At 41.6% G+C, this 21,198-nt stretch overlaps 1 protein-coding gene across 1 annotated transcript in view; it reads right to left on the bottom strand.

Annotated features, from left to right (window-relative positions):
- htr7c (5-hydroxytryptamine (serotonin) receptor 7c) overlaps window positions 1-19,844 on the bottom strand; it is a 29,648-nt gene extending 9,804 nt beyond the window's left edge. The window contains exon 1 of the mRNA XM_078250291.1: window positions 19,072-19,844. Within this exon, the coding sequence (XP_078106417.1) occupies window positions 19,072-19,538 (467 nt within the window). The 5' untranslated portion in view covers window positions 19,539-19,844. The remainder of the gene's footprint in view (window positions 1-19,071) is intronic.
- Between the last annotated feature and the right edge of the window lie 1,354 nt (window positions 19,845-21,198).

Raw genomic sequence — 21,198 nt, 5'->3', positions numbered from 1 at the left:
CAGGTTAGGTCAGACTTGTGTCAAATAGCCTGTGAACAAGTGTTGGCACTTACTTTAGCCGACATGTAGAACAAGATGCGTGGGAATTGCAACCCAAGACAAAAAAATAAATAAATGTCTACCAGAAAGTGTAGGCTAGAGGCCATAACTGTGTATACTTCTATGTATAAGGCTTATTCTATGCTCAATACATCTTTTTGATAAAATAAGACGTTAGAGTGCTCATACTTTTTGGCTATTTCCATTTCCCTTCATTGTGATCTTTTTTGTGCATGTTATAGGTTTACAAAGTGAAAAAGCCCAAAGTCCACCCCAAAGGCACTTACCATCTCCAACAGAAAACACTGTTCACCAACTGCTCCAAACAGCTCTATTGTAGTCCAGCCTTTACTTCACAGACAAACGTGTGTCATTTTGTGTCACTTTGTAATGCTGCGAGCGTGGCACGCCCTCATACTCTGCTCTGCTTCTGACTGGATAGTAGTCCTTATCTAGTTACTGCGCATGTGCAACACCCAACAAAGATGGAATAGAAGTGAGATCACTCGGTAGCTAAAACAGAGAGGTCAACACCACAATGCGGAGCTGCAGCAATGTGCAGTACAACAAAAATAGGGTGTTTTTTGAAAATTAAACCACGTAAAACTATTCTGATATAACCTCTAAATACAATTATGAACCTGGAAATGAGCATAATATGAGCTCTTTAAAGAAGTGGCTGCAGTTTCAGGCTGCACTTGCCTGAGTTGACTATGATATTAAGCATAAAAGGTCAGTTCACCTAGCCTGGTTGACACCAGACCCTTCTCAGTTATAACTGAGAGTGGGTCTGGGCAAGCTTCATTCACAGCTCATTTCCAAAGGGGCGTCACCAACGGACACTGCTCAAATGCCTCTGGGCACAATTGGATAGTCCTTCAACCAATCAGACCAACGATCCAGACTGACTTGCAGAGCAAATCTCAAATTTGCCGGAAGTTCGTCAGGGTTTTCCTAGGCTACAGTTCACCCAAATAACAAAAACGCATACTTTCCCACTTATCTTTATGTGGTATCTTTAGTGATATGGAGATAGCTGCTAATCAACTTATTACATATTAATTCAGTGTAGTCTAGTGAAGTATTTCTAGCCAAGTCAGCTGCGTGGGATTGGGATAGCAATGTCGTTCGGTTTTCAACAGCTTTTGAACGGATTGCCATGACATTTTGTGCAGATATCCATGTCCTCTCAAGAAATGTAATTTTGGTGATCACTTAAATTTTCATCCAGCAGATAACATTTGACATCCTCATCAACCTCAGCTGTACTTAGTGTTATGTGCTTATTACTGTATTTTAGCATGCTGATACGCTAAACTAAGATGGCAAACACTGTCAACTTTATACCTTATAGCTTAGCATCAATAGATAAGCAATGCCATGGCTTTAGAATGTCAGTCTAGTTAGATGGTAGCTTTGTTGTCCTTTATTTTCTGGTCACAGTTTTGAGTTATCTAGTGTAAGTTGGATTTACAAGACTGTAAGCTAAAGACCGTTTTATTTCCCTTTCTCATCTTAGAAGAAAGTGTTACTAAACAATTATACATGGTTCCTTAGTTCTAAGTGACTTGCCAACCAGTGGTGGAAGAAGTATTCAGATCCAGTTTCAGATTCAGTCCTGCATTGAAAATGTCACTTAAGTAAAAGTACTGTATGTAAGTTCAGGGAAATGTACTAAAGTATTACAAGTAAAAGTACTTTCTCTCTGAAATGTAGTGGATTAGAAGTAGAAAATGGCATGAAAAGACTCAAGTACCTCAGATTTCTACTTAATTACAGTACTAGTTTAGGATTGTCCATGGTAGATTTTGAAGGTTTCTGTATTGTCCTTTAAGGACTTTTACCAGCGACTACCTTGTGAGGCATGTCTGGCAAAAAATGATCTATAATCCATGCAGCATGATTCAAAATCTTAGGCCACCTATGAGCTCCCTCAATAATTCTGGTTTTCAATCGGCCACAGCTGGCAACCCTGACTACCCTTCAAAAACGATCATGCTTTGCTTTCTGCTCATAATCATGTTGCAACGGTAAACTATTCTTAATGGTGAGCTATTTACAGAATGATTGCATGTACTTGAAAGGCACACCTAGAAACAACACTTCCACTCCTCTGGCTTTAAGTCCTGACGGCTTTATCATCTCGGTTTACTTCCTCCTAATTGTCGTAAAGCAGTACTTTGGATATTTTATGGCCTCCGCTGCACAGCACACCACCTGTCCTTATCGGGTGTTTACTGGCTCTCACAGCAATAGAGATGATGGGCAGCTATTAGTACCACGGTGATAAATGGATTCCCCCTTCCAACAGTCAGCATGTCCATGCCTGTCAGAGCCAGCTGTCCTTGAACAAAAATGCAAATACTCTACAGCATAGACGAGTAGAGAATAGGGCCTCAGAATCGAAGAGATATTTCAACTAAAAAGCTACACATAAAGCCAGCAACACAATAAAGGGTAGTTCAGTTAAGCCACAGATGACTTGAGCACTTTGCAATCAAAACAGTTAAAGGTGATTCCTCCAGCTTTGTTAAGCAAATCAAACACTCCACAGAAAAGCACAGCAAGGGGACTTAACAGTGGGCTATACTCAACATAAGTTAGTTAATTTAACATGTCGTCCAACTACAAGGCAAAAGTGTTTATAGCTGTTCCCAACGGCCACACTCAAAGGAGGTTTGAAAAGCCTGCCAGGATAGTGAGGGTTGGGACATGATAATCATTCAAATGGGAATTTGTGGGAGGCATGCATACTGTGGCACCTGTTTGTACTTAAGAAAAATCCATTACTTTCTTACTTCCACACACCTTGCCAAATCTTTGCCTGAAGTGGGCGTGATTGTCTGTTTCGGAAAGTTACAAAAATTGTCAGATGCAGCCCCCCCAAATTAAAATCGGAAAGGTGTGACAGGGTGCACTGCACGGGCTGCAGACACTGTTAGACCATCCAACAATATTGACTCATGATCCAACATACTGACTCTCTTGCTCAACATGAATATGCCCCTTAGCCATATTAATGTTGATATTGTTAAATATTAATAGCTGGCATGCTCTATGAGGTAAAAACATGAGTACAGTATGTAAAAAAACACAACACACACACACACACAATTCCCATCACACATGATATTTAACATTGTTCTCCACTCTTTTTTTAGCTCACTCTTTGGACTCCACGTCCCAGCGGACTGACAACATCATCTGGCCCCGATTCTTTACGGGTGCTTCATTCTGATAAGGGAAGCCGCAGGAGAGCTTCTTTCAGCTCTTCCAGTCCTCAAGATCCTTCAAAAGCACATCACTTGATCTGTGATCCATGGCTTGCAATAACTGAGTCAAACAGAATCATCCAACTCTATTTTCTGCTATACGCAGTACATCATGACGAAAATGTTTCTGATTTAAGATTAGGATGTAAAAAGGTTTGGTTAGACAACTCTAGGGCAATACTTTGGTTTCACTGTGGATAATGAGAACATTGTAAGAAATCCTCTTTTTATTCCTCGAATGTTTCTGCTTTTGTCTTCCACCCCTCACAAACCAGTGAAATATTTTTTTGGTTACTTTACATACATACATACATACATACATACATACTATATGCTAATCATTTGATCATTATCTTTAAGTGTGCATGATACTCCAAGTCATCAAGTTTTTTTTGTCCCTCTGGAAATCCCTGTTTCCTATTACATTTATATATTACAACATTGTTCTCCCAATTACGCTGTGGTTACATTTTAGTGAAAAAAAAAAAAATCATGCCAGGCATTCAAAGACCTTTGGCTCCAGAGACAGGGGTTTGCACCATGTCTGTGGTTACGTTTAGGCAAAAGAATTCACGCTTTGTGTCTCATGTTTCAAGTCACTGCCGAGTTCTTCTGTATTAAATCAAGACAATGATCTCTCCCTCTTACTGTTTATGTAGTTAATACTCTGGAGCAGAAGCAAATTGGTCACAACCTTCATTTTCATGGTCGCACCGAAAATAACTATTATGTAAGCAAAATATTGAGGTTAACACCAAATTTACATATGCTTAAAACGACAAAGATGGTTGTTTTTTTTAAACCAGCACTGTTAGGAAGCTCATCGTCAACAACATTTTCAGTCATACCTAGTGTCTGAGGTGTTTTAGGGGGAGAAGCATGCGTTTCCTGAATGTTTTTCAGTGTGAAACAATTGACTTCTACTTCCTGAGTTGATTCTTGCCTGCTTACTTCTTGCATTTAGCTATTTTATGCTTCCATTATCCTGGCAGCCATGGTGACCAGATTTGTGATGCTGCTACAAAAGCCTCTAAAGACCAAAAAAAAATTAATTTGCACAAGTAAATGCATGCCACGGTCTCAGTGGCATATGTTCAGAAAGAATCTTTAACGTGCTTGTAATGTGTAATATGAAGTGCTATTACTACCCACCAAAATGTACACTTACTGCAGTCCCTCCGACAGCCCCAAATCTGCAAACTCATTTAGAGAGATTCCAAAACGCTCACTCAAATATTAATCAGCTGCTAACTCTCTCTCTGTCCTCATTATTATACAAGGAGTCAAGTCTGTTAGTGGAAGGTGAATATGCATGTGGCAGCAAGTTCATCTTCCTCTCTTTTTCCTGTCATGATGATGTGAGAGAGCCCCTCCATCTTTGTCACCTTCCCTTTGGTTCTGTCACCGAGTGCACTCGCTCTCTCTGAGGACACCTCCAAAATGAAATATGCTTAGAGGAAGTCTTAGTTGTGGGGGAGGAATCTAATTCTCCAGTTCATCCCATTTTACTTCTGACCTTTTACAAAAAAAAAAAATTTCAACTATTTTAGTTACCAAGGATACCACAGGCAGCTCCTTTTTGAACCGACTGAATTTCTCCCAATTTTGCATCTAGCCAGCAGTTAGTGCACCAGAAGTAGCTGTGTGGCCCATTATATGTCATCATTTTGTGGCTGTGTAAATCGAAAAGGACAGTGAGGAGGAATTGTATCCAACTTGTTCCTGAGTCACTAGACACTGCCATGTAACATACCGAAAAGGCAAAACACTGAGGACTGTGCTTTTTCCTCCACCTCGTATTCCCTTACTGACCTTTTATTTTTATTCTAATACTACACTGAGTAAGATACCTGTATTCTGGCCAAATTGTATTTTTATGAATGCTTTATCCCCAGAATTCATCTTGTGTACACACACGTTTCCGTCATGAATTTCTGATACATTAAAATTCAAGATTCATGTTGTTTATCTATTAGAAATTCAATCATATTCTTCATAAACACAACAACAATCATGTACAAATAAAAAGCCAAACCTGTACAATTCATGGATAGCACACAAAGTCCCATTATTATCAAATTCACACTTCAACAAACCCACAGCAACAGAAAACCTCTTCCATCTTTAGTGTAATTATTCCTGATTGCAGTGTATTTTAAAATAGACTAAGAAACTTCCCAAAATGATTGGTGTCCAAGGCACTTTCCAGGAGCCCAAAAACTTTCCCCAAAATAACAAGTGTAGTTATATCAACTTTTATGTATTTTTATGTTTTATGACTTTGAATTGCATTATTGAAGGGTACTATACAAATAAACCTGCCTTACTTTGCCTAAGGCCTCTCCCTACGGATTTACCTATGTAGGGCAACAGTTGCCTCATCACTGTGTTTAAATAGTCATCTAACATCATCAAAGGAGCAGATATGTACAGGTGTTCTCTTTCACCTCGATTATGTTCAAGTGTATAAATCAAACAATTAACTAAGTATATACATATTATTTAGATCAAACCAAGGAGAAAATTGCACAAAGGGAATAGTCCTACTGTAAGTTTAGCCAGAAGAAATAATTCAAGCTAAAAATAGTAGCTTACATCAGCAAGACAGATAGCGGTTTCCAGGAAAAACGTAAATTGAATATAATTTGATATTGCACCAGATGACATACATCAGAACATAAGATAAGGAGATGGAATTTATGTTCCTGCCTGAGCACAGTGTGCCCTAACCAGAGAAAATCATGACTGATGATAGGAATATTCATTATAAGAGCAATTTTACTGCTGTTTATCTCGCCCCTGAGCAGTGAGAGGGCGAAAATAATTCTAAGTTATTAAGTCACTCTTTACTGGAAAAGCACATTTAGATGTGCAATATCATATTTGTACTGTACATTTCCAGGATTCATCTTCATGCAGGCTAATCTGAAAGATAGACAAACAAAATACCATTTATGGGTGAGCCAGCACAGCTGTGACAACAAGGTAATAATACTGATTATACTGATCCGGTGAAATAAAGGTCACTGTTGTGTTGCCAAAAGCAGTGCACATAATGACGGTTTAGAAAGAGTCTAGTCATCATACTTAACAGCGCAATGACCCTAATATGAATAAAAATAATAATAAAACCAATTAAAATAAAAACAACTACAGTATATTTAGTCTGCTGTGGACTAAATGCCACTAGCCTCGTGGCTATAATCATTAAATCATTCATCTGAGAATCTATACACCAGAGTTTGGGGAGATTAAGTGACACTGAAATCATCCATCTGTGACGACCAGATTATTGGCTCCTCATTCACATACGCTACAGTATGTCGAGCATTAAGCTTATCAGCTGAGCAGAAGAAAAGTACTTGTGGTTCTTTTCAAGAGGTGTCCCAAGTGAAGGTGGTGTACTTGGTGTACCCCAAGTGAAGGAGTTCAAGTACCTCAAGGTCTTGTTCGCGAGTGAGGGGACAATGGAGCAGGAGATTGGCCGGACAATCGGAGCAGCGGGGGCAGTATTGAATTCTCTTTACCACACCATTGTGACGAAAAGAGCACTGAGCCGAAAGGCAAGGTTTTCGATATACCGGTCAATTTTTGTTTCTACCCTCACTTATGGTCATGAAGTCTGGGTCATGTCTGAAATAGAGCTTAGATCTGGCCCAAAACATCAAGCCCGACCCCACCCGAGCCAGTGCACGTGTCCGAGCCTGGCCCGACACATTAACTGTAATTATGAGCCCAAGCCTGATTTAAACCCGACATTTTTTTAAATACGTGGGCCGTGCCATGCCGTCCCCGTTTTTTTGCTGTCACAGGCGAGCAGCGTGCCGCACTTAATGCACTCGACAAAACCAACACATATGTTGTCACTGCCCATGACTTGTTTAAAATGGTTCCATACCTCCCGACTTTCCTCCAAACTTGCTCAAAGGTAGGCTAATTCTCCTGTTTATATTTTTTTCCTTTACATCTTTAAGCTCCATGTTGCACATCATACAGCACAGCAGACCCGGTGTGATGCATGTGAGTGGAGGAGACGCTGCGCATGATTATGGCATAGCTTTCTCCCCACCCAATTAGGCTAATAAAGTAATGTTTAAAAAAAACACAAATGCATGATCAAGGCCCGGCCTGAGGATAGTGGTGGAAAATGTCGGCCCAGGGTCCAGTTCGGGCTCAGGCTCGGGCAGAGAATCTAACCTCTAGTCTGAAATAACTAGGTCCCGGGTACAAGGGGCCAAAATGGGTTTTCTCAGGAGGGTGGCTGGCGTTTCCCTTAGAGATAGGGTGAGAAGCTCAGTCATCCGTGATGACCCGCTGCTCCTTTGCGTCGGAAGGAGCCAGTTGAGGTGGTTCGTGCATCTGGTAAGGATGCCCTGTGGGCGCCTCCCTAAGGAGGTGTTCCAGGCACGTCCAGCTGGGAGGAGGCCATGGATAGATGGATGGATGAATGGATGGATGAATGGAACTTTGCATTGGCATAGAGCAAAGTAAATATCAGTCTTGGGGAAGCTACTTTGATAGCATAGCTTTACGAGCTATTACTTCACGCTGGAAGAAGTTGAATTACATCAAAGCTACTAGCTTTTCTGAGCACTTTAAGTGCAAAAGCTCAACAACAACCTTGTGGTGAGATTGTTTTGGTCAACTGTTATTGCACTGGATTACATTTTTGAGACCGGAATTTTCCTATTCCCAGTATGTTACATACACACTTACAGGCATTTCGAAGAGTGCAGGTCTGCCTACAGTGCAATGACCCAGTTAGTGGTCAGATCTGGAATTTAGTGTCTTGCTCAAGGGCAGTTTGGCAGTGATGGGTTGCCATAACTCAGTTTTGTATTTCACAGCTGGAATACAAACTTGTTTTAGTGCTGGGGGTTAGATCACTAACTTCTCAGCGTCTACCTGACCTGAGAGAATTCCAGCTATATAATCGCATTGAACCACATCCAATAACCTCTCCCTCATACAATACTCTTGGATAATGAGTTTAGAAAGAACTGACAACAGGCCCAGATTGGCTAATCGGGAGCACTAAGAGAATTCCCGGTGGGCCGGTCGGTTTTTATTGGTCGCGAGGGCCGGAAATCATAGTTGAAATATATCATGGATGCTGTCCCTAGGCTACTTGCACTCACAGCCCACTCTTTTTATTTTTTTTTATTTATTTTTTTTCATGCAGCCCACCGTTCTCTACATTCATGCAGCCCACTCGCATTGTGCAGTCTGGCAATTATGACATAATTATGTTTTGACACCCCTGATCAGCGGGACCTTGAAGAAAAAATGTCACCTGTTAGGAGGATGTGACCGCGAGCAAAAAGAAGCTATAAAAATAATAATGAGCGCAAAAACAGTGCAAAAACGGCGCTGACAAAGGCAACAATTAAGCTCTAGAAAGTGACTCGGCCAGATGTGCTAAGCTGAGCAACTTTTTTATTAAAACCAGCTCGCAGTTGGAGAGTGAACCGCCAATGGAGACGGTGACGCGGGTAAGCAGCGGTCGCTCAAAACATAATACAACATTGCCTGCAAACCACCGTTTAAGTTTATGAATCAAACTTTTTCTTGTAGCTCTTCAGCAGCAGCCACTAGTTCAGTTTGCTGCTAATAGTGACTATGAAGAGTCAAGCACCAGCCATGAGCCCATAACTCCAGAGTGGGCAGGTAGGATCGCTCATTGAGTGAATAAGAACTAGAATTAATATTAATGAAGAGTATGTTGTAGTGCCCTGAGGTAATTAATGATACCAGATGATTCGGCACTACGTTAATGAAACTGACTTGACTTGAGCAGAAAGCTTTGTAAAAAAAAAAAAAAAAAAAAAAGGAGAGATTGTGCAAGGGATAGCTGCTGTCAGTGGGGGAAGGCACATCTAGGCTGTTGTACCACAGTGTGTGAACAAGCAAACATGATCAGATTAGTTACAATATAACCACTTTCTAAATCTACATTGTGAAGCAACACTTACTGTAGTTGCACTGAATTGGAAATTATTTTTTACAAAAACACACACTGAATTACAAGGCTGTAGAGAACAGTGCGCTATTGCAGACTCATACTAAGGTCTTAATTGTTATTTTAATATAGTCAGTCATGAAGTAAAGTGTGCCGGTCTAAGGCTAAAAAAATTAGTCCCACTCCGGCCCTGACTGACAACCACAATGGATTGATGAACAGCAGTGAACATATATGAAGAGTGATGTGTCAGTGTGAGAGAAATTAATAAATGCCTGCATGTCTAAAGAGATTGCTTTAATGAGCTGTTTGGCAGCATTACAGTATGCTCAAATAGAGACACAAATACTTAATGATCCTTCTAAATATAAATACACATGGATGCCCAAGATTGGTCACTGGTTTAAAAAACTTCTTAAAAACTTCTCAGTAAATGTGCATTAATGAACAGTATAAATAAAAACAGTATAAAAGGGCAACCCTACTGAACTCTAGCTCTGCATCCCGGTGACAACCAGCCAACTAAGCCCCCAACCCCCCCAATCCCACCCATAGTGTTGTCTATTTATTTACAAATATACATACTGTAACTACACTTATACATAGCCATATTCTACTGCTCTTCATACTATTCATCCCACACACACAATCTACACTATCATACACTTATTCTCACTACTCTTATAATGTTACTGTTTTGCACTACAATGGTACTTTTACCACACTGCGCATAGCTGTACATACTGTACACATCTGTCTATATGGTTCATACTGAATATCCATATTTATTCGTTTCTTAAAATGATAAACTGCATATATCTATATTGCTGCTGCTACATTGCACATATCTGTACATGTTCATATTACATAGCCATATTTATTCTGCTCTTATAAGGTAACTGCTAATACACTGCACACATTCATATTTCATTTACTCTAAACCACCTTCTGTTAACCAACTGTACACTACTGTCTACACTGCACTATTTCTTGTCCTGTCTATACCTGAATATCACACTGCACTTTTCTGCTCTTTTTGCACTTCTGGTTGGACGCAAACTGCATTTCGTTGTCTGTACTCTGCACAATGACAAAAAAAAGTTGAATTTAATCTAATCAGTCCATGTGCACAGATGAACCAAATGCCAAACCTTGAGTTGCATAGTTATCCTGCAACAGCAGCAACATGCTTAATGTTCAAATGTTCTCTCATCAACAGCACAATGTGTGTTTGTAGCCTCTCAGCTCCATCAACAGGAAACCTATTAACTCACTGCCTGGTAAATGCTCATTGGCCCTTTTTTCAATCTTGATGAGTAATGGACTCCCACCCCTCCCCTTTGTTATGCCAAACACAAAGCATAATTTATGCCACACTAAAGTCACTCAGGCCCTTTCTTCTTCTTGTCCCCGGAGAGTGCTGTGTAAATAGGATGAGATGCTGGGAATAACAAAATTAAATCGCTATCTGTGGACTGCTTACTCTCCATCTATCCTCTTTGTCAAATTGCACAGGAACATGCAACATATCAATACTGCAGCTGAGGTATGAAAGTTGGGTATCCTCAGCTTTTCAGGAAACAAGGGTTTCTTAACAGTTTTCATCAACCCTGGGTTCATAAAACTCCCCTCGAAACATCAATAACTGTAAATAATTTCAAGAAAGTACAAAAGAAACATCAAATGGGATCAGATGTTTTTTTTACCAAAAAAAAAATGAATATGCAAATCATTCAAAACATCAGCAGAACAGCCCAGAATAACCCCCTTCATAACCTAATTTTCATTTGTGAAAACATTGGACTGGATCTTATTGTTTGATCCATCAATACCGCTATGATGCATAGCTGGATCTGGTTCAACAGCTCACTGATTAGTTGCATTGGCAAATATGATGATGTAAGTAGCTCCCTACAATAAATCAACAAGATAAATTAAATCACAGACCATGTGTCAGTGAAGCATGAATCTGTGTGCCGTTTAAAAACCATGTAGCAGTTTCAAATAATAGTTTTGCTAACCAAATGCCCTGTAAGGGCCGCAGCCAGCATCTCTGCCTAAGGCAGATATTCATGGTCCCCAGAGGATGAATGGACTTCAGACTTTGGCACCAACAGAGTCTTTCTCTGTCTCGGTCGGTCGGTCGGTCTGGTCGGTCGGTCGGTCGGTCTGATCGGTCGATCGTCGGTCATCGGTCTCATCGTCTCTCTCTCTCGGCTCTCTCTCTCTCTCTCTCTCTCTCTCTCTCTCTCTCTCTCTCTCTCTCTCTCTCTCTCAATTCAACATCTAGTCGATGGATTGGCGCAAAATTTCATACAGATAGTACTAATCAACCGCAAATATTTATGACTGATGAATTGTCACTGCAGCTTTGAAATGAAGGTGAATTAAAAAGGCAAAAGGAAAAATGTGATGCATTAGTTCAAGTAACCTCTACTTTTAGGGTGATAAGGCACTTCACAATATCTGTCATCAATTAACTGAAAGCTAGTAGGATCAAAGATGTTGATGGCTGAGTAAAATATATATCCCGCGGTAGGCAGCTATGGGAAATATTTTATGACCCAAGACAGTGATGAAGAGTGTAATTTACATGTTGAATAAATACTGGCCATCGTCAAATATAGTATGTAATTAGCCTCTAATGATTGACGAGCTGCCATGAACCACCCAGGTTTGCTTTTCAGACCTTTCTGTATAATCAGAGTCAGATATTCATTTTGTTATATGAGATTCCTTGTCCTAAACACTTGGATGCACACAAACATTGTGCATATGTAAGCTATATGTTTAGGTAATGTTTTTTCTTTTCATTTTCTTTTCATTTCATGTCTCATCAGGAGTTAGATGGAGCACAAGACTCTCATCCATTGCAATGCACTGCTTCCTATTACATATTAACCTGAACGAGTTGAAATCCGCTAAATATGGCAACTTCCATAAAGGTGCGAGTGCAGCATACCATGATGGACCCATGCTGGACCTGCTGACTAGCTGGCAACAAGCCAGAGCTAAAAATATATTTGTTCTTCTAATGAACTAACGACAAGCCCTCAAACAATGGTTGCTTACGGTACAACATACAAGATAAATTGCTCCGAATCACCTAAATACCTTTGAAATGACCGCGACCTCATGACTCTCAGTGACAATACTCTGCTAAAAGGAAACAAACAATCATAAAGTCAAGAGACAAACAACAAGCCACTGCCATCATTTTTCTCTCCTCCCTTTGACTTTCTGTTCGCAGTCATCTCTACCTCGTTTCGGGTCCATTGAGACTCATCAGACCAGGCAACATTTTTCCAGTCTTCAACTGTCCAATTTTGGTGTGCTCGTGCAAATTGTAGCCTCATTTTCCTATTTTTAGTGGAGATGAGTGGTACCTGGTGGGGTCTTCTGCTGCTGTAGCCCATCCGCCTCAAGGTTGTTCATGTTGTGGCTTCACAAATGCTTTGCTGCGTACCTTGGTTGTAACAAGTGGTTATTTAGGGTCAAAGTTGATCTTCTATCAGCTTGAATCACTCAGCCCATTCTCCTCTGACCTCTAGCATCAACAAGGCATTTTCACCCCCCCCAGGATTGCCGCATACTGGATGTTTTTCCTTTTTCAGACCATTCTTTGTAAACCCTAGAAATGGCTGTGCGTGAAAATCCCAGTAACTGAGCAGATTGTGAAATACTCAGACCAGCCCCTCTGGCACCAACAACCGTGCCACGCTCAAAGTTGCTTAGATCACCTTTCTTTCCCATTCTGACATTCAGTTTGGAGTTCAGGAGATTGTCTAGACCAGGACCACACCCCTAAATGCATTGAAGCAGCTGCATTGTGATTGGTTGATTAGATAAATTCATTAACGTGAAATTGAACAGGTGTTCCTAATAATCCTTTAGGTGAGTGTATAATAGAAGTCAAACAGGAAGGAAACTGAGCTGCGGTTGATAGTACAACAGCATCAAAGATTAACTTGCCAAATGACTGCATTTTTATGTAATGGTGCTCTAAAATGTTTTCATTAATAGCATTTGTTACTCTGGAAGAAGTGCTTGTTTACAAGACATGGGCAGTGGTTGATTTTAAATTTAAATATTGTTTCCTCTTCAAAGATGAGAGTGGTTTGCCTTCTTCGTATGAAACAGCTGTAGTGGCTTGTAACATTAAATGTGTCTCTTGTGGTTTCTAAGCCCTCTAAAATGTAGCGCTCTCTGTAAACTGGGTGTGATCACATAATTAAAGAATTCAGTGTAACATCCTATTAAGTACCAAACACCATTTCTGCCCTGATTAAGCATTCCTTTACATGCATGAACTGCCTTTAATCTGATCGCAGTGGCCTAGCAAGAGATGTCAATCCTCCACATTTCAGCGAGGTGGCCGACAAGTGGGAAGTGAGTAGTGTCTGAGAGAGTGGAGCTTAGGCGTCACATCGTATTACCTGAGGATGCGTCAGCTAGGTCAAGTCATCTGTGTCTGCTGGTGCGGGGTGGATGTTCCCAGCTGCACAAACCAAGCGCTGTCTCTCCTGGGACGAACTTACGTGCCAACCTCACAAAAATATTCTCAGACGTGGAGGGCGGGTCAATGTGGGAGCAGTGTGTAGCCTCGGCTCATCATTGACACACCAGTTGGCAGAAAGCATGTGAAGGCTGTGGCTAATCCTGCTGCCATCAAAGAGCCCCATCTAGTGTGATTTCCTCCCTCAAATCCCCTGCAAAAGCTTACGGGTGTGATCACACCTACACTATATGTCCTTTAGTCTGAACCTTGGTGAGAAAGTTTACTTTACTGCAGTTATGTGATATGTTTTTTTCTTGCCCTACATCCCATCCATCTTCCACAAGTTCACTGATAGTTAAGCCAGTCTGTATTTGATTTACAAATGTAACTCTGTCTCTTGCTACACCAAGCTCCTCCATTCCTTTAGCACTGTCTTTTCTTAGACGTCTAAAGGACTATCCTCTCTTCCCACTGTTGTGAATAAATCATTCATATTTGACTTTTGAATTATTGAACATACAACATATTACTCTTAGTGAAAGTAAAAACTCACTGCAGCCAAAAGAGATCCTAACTTTTTAGGGAAGTGGGCCCAAAGTGGCTAAGCCTTTGCGAAATTGCATGCTTGGGTGTCTTGTGAAAGAGCAGGCCTACATTGATATATATATAACTTCTCTTTTATTCACTTCCCAACACTCAAACTGGACTCTTCTGCTGTGACTGGGTCAATGCTGTGGTGTGTTAGCTTCAATTTGCAGTGTTGAATCTCTACTTAAAGAGGCTGAAGGTGCTGAATGGCTACTCATCCATAAGCATGGCTTTCACAGCAACACATCGACATTAACACATACAGTACAAAATCAATAGCACTAAAGAGTATGCTGCAGTTATTGTGACGTGGCCCAGGCCACAGGACGGGCAACCTTTTTTTCAAGTCTGTCAATAGCTTGCTGTTATTGTGAGAAAGGTTACTTAACAAAGGGCCGTTTTTGCTCTAGTACAGTATATAAGCATATTGCAGGGGGAGAAAGGAGGCATTAAGTTGGACATTCAGATTTGCAATTAATGTAGGATTATTTTTGTTCATTATTTAAGCACAATGTTATTCAAAAAGTTGAAATATGTGAAATAAGCGTGAAGTTTGAAATACATGAACATTTACCAGGAAGGGAGGCTCTAACAAAAGACACTGTTAACTTACACTATGGAAAATGTAGGATTCAGTGTTTTGAGGGCTTGGCCAATGCTTAAAACTAACACTCAGGATAGCTCATGCTCTGCTGCATCAATTACAAACTGGCTCTTGTCCCCCAACTTTTTTAGAGGTGCAATAGTACAGTGCTGGAGTAACAGTTCACACAGCATGCCGGTATTGACGTGTAAAACAACAGTGTCAGCGCCTAGTGTGTGTGAGCCAATCTGCTGTTAATCAACTGAGTGAACCCGACCTGACCCCCAAACTGCCAACTTTAGTAGTAGTGTAATTGTCAGTAGAGAGAAGGACAAAGACCGCTGCCATGCCTGTGTGTGTGTGTGTGTGTGTGTGTGTGTGTGTGTGTGTGTGTGTGTGTGTGTGTGTGTGTGTGTGCGCGCGCGCGTGCGTGCGTGTGTCTGAGAGTGGGAGAGAGCGAGCGAGTGGAACAGAAGGTTGCCGGCAATGTTTCTGTAAGTTATTAATAACTTTGGCTACTCAGAACACTGCTTTGTCACTTTTTGACCTGCCTGTAGGTCGACTCACACATGTATTCCCAGTATGCCAGCTATCCCATTCCCACAGATGTCAGTTTGGTGATGTGACTACCTCCGCTGCCGGCTTACGGGCACAAACAACACTGTCCCCCCCCCCCATTCCATTTTCTAAACGTTCACACACACAGCAAGGCAGCTTAAAGGCGCATCTATCCCATCTTGAACAGACTGTGTGAAAGGGGCTCCTGTCTTGTAAAGTATAAGTGTCCTGTGTCCAAATTTAGTGTTAAATCGTCATTATTTCACTTTATACTGTGGGGGCCTACAACTTATTTTTGCCCAGGACCCAACGTGTTTTAATCGGGCGCTGATTAGACTAGTGTTTAAGTGGATGGTGAATGTCAGAGATTCTATGTTCCACCAGGGTGACAGCAGTTTCTCTGAAAACATCTATTGAAGCCTGTCAAGACCCTACAGGATCATAAATCCGTTAGCCCCAAACGCTAGGGACCACTACTCTAGCACCACATTGTCTATATTGACATAGGCAGCATCAGCCCTGTAAACCTAAAGGAGCTCTGTGACCATAGTCATCAGGGACTGCATAACCGTCACAAACAAAACCGTTCTCAGCCTCATTTGCAGCACTCCCTACTGTTCAGCTTAATTTTTCAATGCATGTCCTTGGGAAGCCTACATGGCAGTGAGAGAGAGCCTAATTACAGCTAATTATGTGTCTAATTGGCAATTCCCACCCTAATGAATTATCTCTTTGTTTTCCATTGTGAATCACATGCCGAACATGCTCTGCATTGTTAAATTATAACAAGCCTGTTTTCATGGAGATCAACGCAACAGTCTACAGAACTGTATGTACAGCTTGTGTAGGGATGAAAATAATCCCAAACTGAATTCATAATTATTTTAAATTCTCTGTAAAAGTCTTGTGATTGACAAGAAGCAGAGCGATGTGGGAAAGATCCTCAGAATGGTATGGTTTAGGTGGGTGTGCAGACTTTAATTTCATGGTACCGGATTCAATCACCTACTCTACCTTTTTCAGACATGCTCACTCACAGGTGGGTGCATTTGTCCTGTCTGACCTTATCACAGACAATAGAGGCCATGAGATCCGACAGTGCCGGTTTGCCACACTCCCACTTATCCACCACCGGAATACAAAGAATGGCCTTGTTTGACACATTGACATATTTTATTACTGCAGGTTAGTTTTTTTTTTATCTAGATGGTGTCCTCCTTGTATGTTTGCTGGGGTGCTGGATGCAACAGAATGGAACAGGGGGCACTGCAGAGGGTCATCAAGGCAGCCCAGAAAATCATCCAGACTCAATTATCAGCAATCAGCGACATCTTTGAGGCCCGATGCCGAAGCAGGGCCACTAACATCACCCGTGATCCGACACACCCTGCTCACCACCTCTTCGGGTTCCTACCACCTGGTAGGAGATTCAGGACCATAAAAATCCGGTTTACTAGACTGAAAAAGAGTTTCTTCCCCCAAGCAGTGAAACTGTTAAATGGTTCATCGACCTCCAAGTTATTTATTATTTATCTATGTATTACTGAGGCTGCTAACCTATTGAGGATGTGCAATATCTTATCTGTTATTATTCAACTGCCTTTTTTGTAAAATTGTAATTTTTTTTAATTTTACTTTAATTGTTGTAATTCAATAGGAGGGTGTAGCAGAACAATGTACAACTGGTTCCACACTGACTGAAGAGGCTCGTCGTTCATGGCCTAACTCAGGAGTGAGTACATCCATACATACAGGTGTATGAATCCCACACTGTCCATCCATTTGTGGCCTCTGTGACCTCTTACCTAACCCCGTGAAGGGCTTGTTATCCTCTGCCCAACTAATCTTGTTACCTTCTGTCCAACCAGCCCAAAACACTCTCTGTCCTCGGACAATCACACTAGATCACAGAATGATATCAGTAATCCAGTTCCTCCCGTAACATCATTAGCTCGTCAGGCGCACATAAGTCCCTAGCGCTCAACGCATCCACAAGTAGGAAACATGCATAATTCTGAGTGTAATGCACTAAGGCAGGGATCTTCAACAGGGGGTCCGGGACCCCTAGGGGGTCCTCAGAGTCAATGCAGGCGGGCCTCCAAATTATTGTAAATTTTTTTCAAAAATTTGTCTTAACGAAGGCTAACATCAACAGACATAATGATAGACTTACTGGCCTATAGGTAAGGTAGTCACTAAGGCCATCCTCAGATACAGTTCATCCTAAGGATTCACTGCGCCACATGTATGTTTAACATTAAAACATGATTTATAGAATCATGCCAACAATATTAGGCTACTTTAATAGCTTAGTAGTCTATGCAAAAAAAGGTATGCATAGAGATTTAGGCCACGCTACATGTTACTGTAGGCCCAGTTTGATATGCAACTTCATTTTATAGAGTATATGTAGTAGGGGGTCCCTGCTCCGTCTCTCTTTCAGTTAAGGGGTCCTTGGCTTAAAAAACGTTGAAGACCCCTGCACTAAGGTAATAACGCCTGATTGACAAGCACGGGGAATAATCAGTTCATCAATACTACAATGAGCCTCTTTCTTCATTATGGTACTGAGGCTGAACAATGACACCATCACTTTTATTTCATTGTGGATTATAGTGGGAGCAGAAGATACGTTTCCTTCATCCTTTGTCACAAGCAGTCAGGCTGACCTCTGGCATTATGAGCAGTAACTCCAAAGAATGCTTACTTCCCCCATTTTTTTTTTTTTAAGATCATTATTTTGGCCATTTTTAGGCCTTTATTTTCACAGGACAGATGAAGACATGAAAGGGGAGAGAGAGGGGGGGTGGGATGACATGCAGTAAAGGGCCTAAGGTAGGAGTCGAACCCGCGGCCGCTGCGTCGAGGAGTTAACCTCTATATATGTGCGCCTGCTCTACCAACTGATCTAATCCGGCCACTACTTTCCCCATTTTGAATGTGGAATTTAAAGCAATTTACTGTGGGCATTTGAATGAATAATTTAGGTACAATGATGCAAAACACCGGGATGTCAAAGCTCATATTCAGGCCCATGTATGTAGTGAGACAGCAAAACAATATTTGTAGTTTAGTTTTCTCAGAAGTGAACTTTACCTAGAGCACTGTTATTTTTATTTTTTTATTTAAGGGGCGCAATAATAGAGAGCAGTGCGATGTGTCCTTAACAGAAATGTAGGACGATGGGAGCAGCTGTAAGGTCGATGGGCGCTAATTCTAAATGCGTAATTAAGAAACACTGCTCATGGTCCGGTCAAGCAAAATAATTAAGCGTGCTATAAATTAATCACAGTCTGCGAATTCATTTTCTGGTTCAGGGGTTTCAACCGCGCAGACAATCAGAGGGAACGGTTCATCTGGAATTAGGAATTTAAATGCCATTCTCTGGCGTAAAAAACAAATCCATTAATTAATTTGGCACTTGACCTGTTCCTGCCCTCAGTGTACTTATAGAGCAGCTTTTAAAAGACCACAGGCTATCTGTATTATCTGTTTCATTTCAAAAGCAGGGTGCACTACATGCGTAATTTTGGTGCCATTGCAAATTGACAAATTGACAAATTGGGCAACTTACCTATCGACGCTGATCACGCACAGGGTCATGATGGAGGCAGTGCAGCACATTACATCCATGGCGATGAAGATGTTGCAGAAAACCTCTCCAAAAAGCCACTTGCCCCCGGTGAGGTCAGTCACTATTACAAACGGCATCACAACTATGGCCACTGACAGGTCCGCCACTGCGAGAGAGACCAGAAGGTAGTTTGAAGGTTGCCTTAGTTTCTTCACCACGCACACCGCGATCACCACCAGCGTGTTTCCCATGACGGTGACGGCCGTAATGATCGCCAACATCACCCCAATAATGATCTTCTCCGGGCGCCCGAAATCCTGCAGCTGTTCCCCGCATGACTCGTTCCACATGGTTGTGGGACTGATGGTGACCAGGACGTTGTACATGAGCTGCAGAGTGCCATTGATAACTTCGGAAATATCCTCTTTCTTGGTAAAAGTGAGCTCAATTCCCGAAGTATTGAACATCACGACAACGTTTTCTCGGAAGGGGTGCAAGGGACACCTCGCCAGTGCACCCCAATTACGCGCATATTTGGATATGTGTAACCTGCTCTCGACTCCTGTCCAGCGGTTTTAGATCGCGACTGTTGCAGCTGCACCACGTCCCAGCTGCAACAACTCACACAGGCTTCTTGACTGCTTTCCGTTTAGGAATGCTCCGTCTGAAGTGTTATAGGTGCGCGCTCCATCCCTTCATGTGGAAAATAACTCTTACTCCAAAAGTATGACATTTGAAACAAAAAAAAATCATAGAATGTAAACATGACGTTGCAGTGCTTGTTTCTCAGTTCACTAACAGGACAAATATGGACTGTTTGGGGAGTTGCGCTGCGCAAACCGCACCTATCCATGTGACGCATCACTTAGGGCGCACAGACAGGAGCCATGAGGGGATTCGGCAGCGGTTTCAAAGTGGATTCAATGAGTCCAAGCGTGCGAAACATTAACAGTTTTGCGGTTATTTGGGCATTCTCCTAGCTGTACTCACCATCTTAATCAGAGAATAAAGATTAGGCTATAGCACGAGTTTCCTTGTGTGCCTTTTTAATAATATAATCTAACGTATGTCTATTTTATATCTGGCTGTTAGTTAATCACAGCAATCCCACATAATATCACACATATCTCCTCCTAAGCACGTCTCTGTATTGTTATAATTGTCCGAATGAGCTGGTTGGAAACCCCTATGACAGATTTGTGTTTAAACACAGCCAAGAAGAAAAAGAATTCCCTGCTTTTCCCACGTCTCTGGAATTTGAAAAAGAGACAGGAAATGAACCCCATGGCATTTTGCCAGTGCCCCCAACAAGCAAAAACCCATCAATAGAACATCTCACTCAAAACTGTGAGACTCAAACTCAACTCTTATACGCATTTCTATTGTGCTGATGCCTTTCTTGGTTGCCTTGGCTCCTCAAATGTAACCTCTGAAGACAAATCTAAAGAGAAAGTCCAGCACTGCTGATGATATTGAAAGAGGACAGGATTTTGGCTGCTTGCATCATTGTCCAGACAGCAACAGCTGTGGTGTGTTTGTCCCCCCCCCCTGGCTCTGGAGGGGCCAGTGCTGTTTCCCACAATTCTCTTATAGCCTGTCATCACTGCTCTTCCTCAGATGCAAGCCACCACAACCATGGCCTTTTAGTCACCATTACCTACTGCTCAGTCTGACAGACAGGACAGTAATGACTGTCACATCAGATTAATGCCACTGACCATTGGCAGTTTTTGCCAGACCTTCCCCTGTCAGGTACATTTGGCCAATTTACGTCAAGGAAATTACCAATGTGTAGTCAGAGGAGACAAGTCATGTTCTTAGGGTGGAAAGCCTCTGAGGCAAGTTCTCAGGGCTTATGCAAAACCACCTGTCAGTGTCTTTTTCAGCCCCTCCGAGGGTCTAAAGAGAGGTTACACCTGCTTTGGGAGCAATAAGGAGAGATGGTTAGGAGAAAGCATGACAAGAGAAATGTAAATCAAACTGCAGCAAACAGTAGAGCTGTTCCATCTTTGTGGAAGCAGCCACATAGACAGGCATTCATTCAACCATGATTAATTTGAATCTCTTTCCGTTTTTTGTCTCTGTGTTCGTTTTGTGTCTCTTTGTGGTGGTTTTGCATGTTCCTGT

This window comes from Sander vitreus, chromosome 5, assembly GCF_031162955.1.
Source record: "Sander vitreus isolate 19-12246 chromosome 5, sanVit1, whole genome shotgun sequence".
NCBI classification, from domain to species: domain Eukaryota; kingdom Metazoa; phylum Chordata; class Actinopteri; order Perciformes; family Percidae; genus Sander; species Sander vitreus.
Note: the sequence above shows the minus strand (reverse complement) of the source record. Positions and strands in the feature narration are given on the sequence as shown.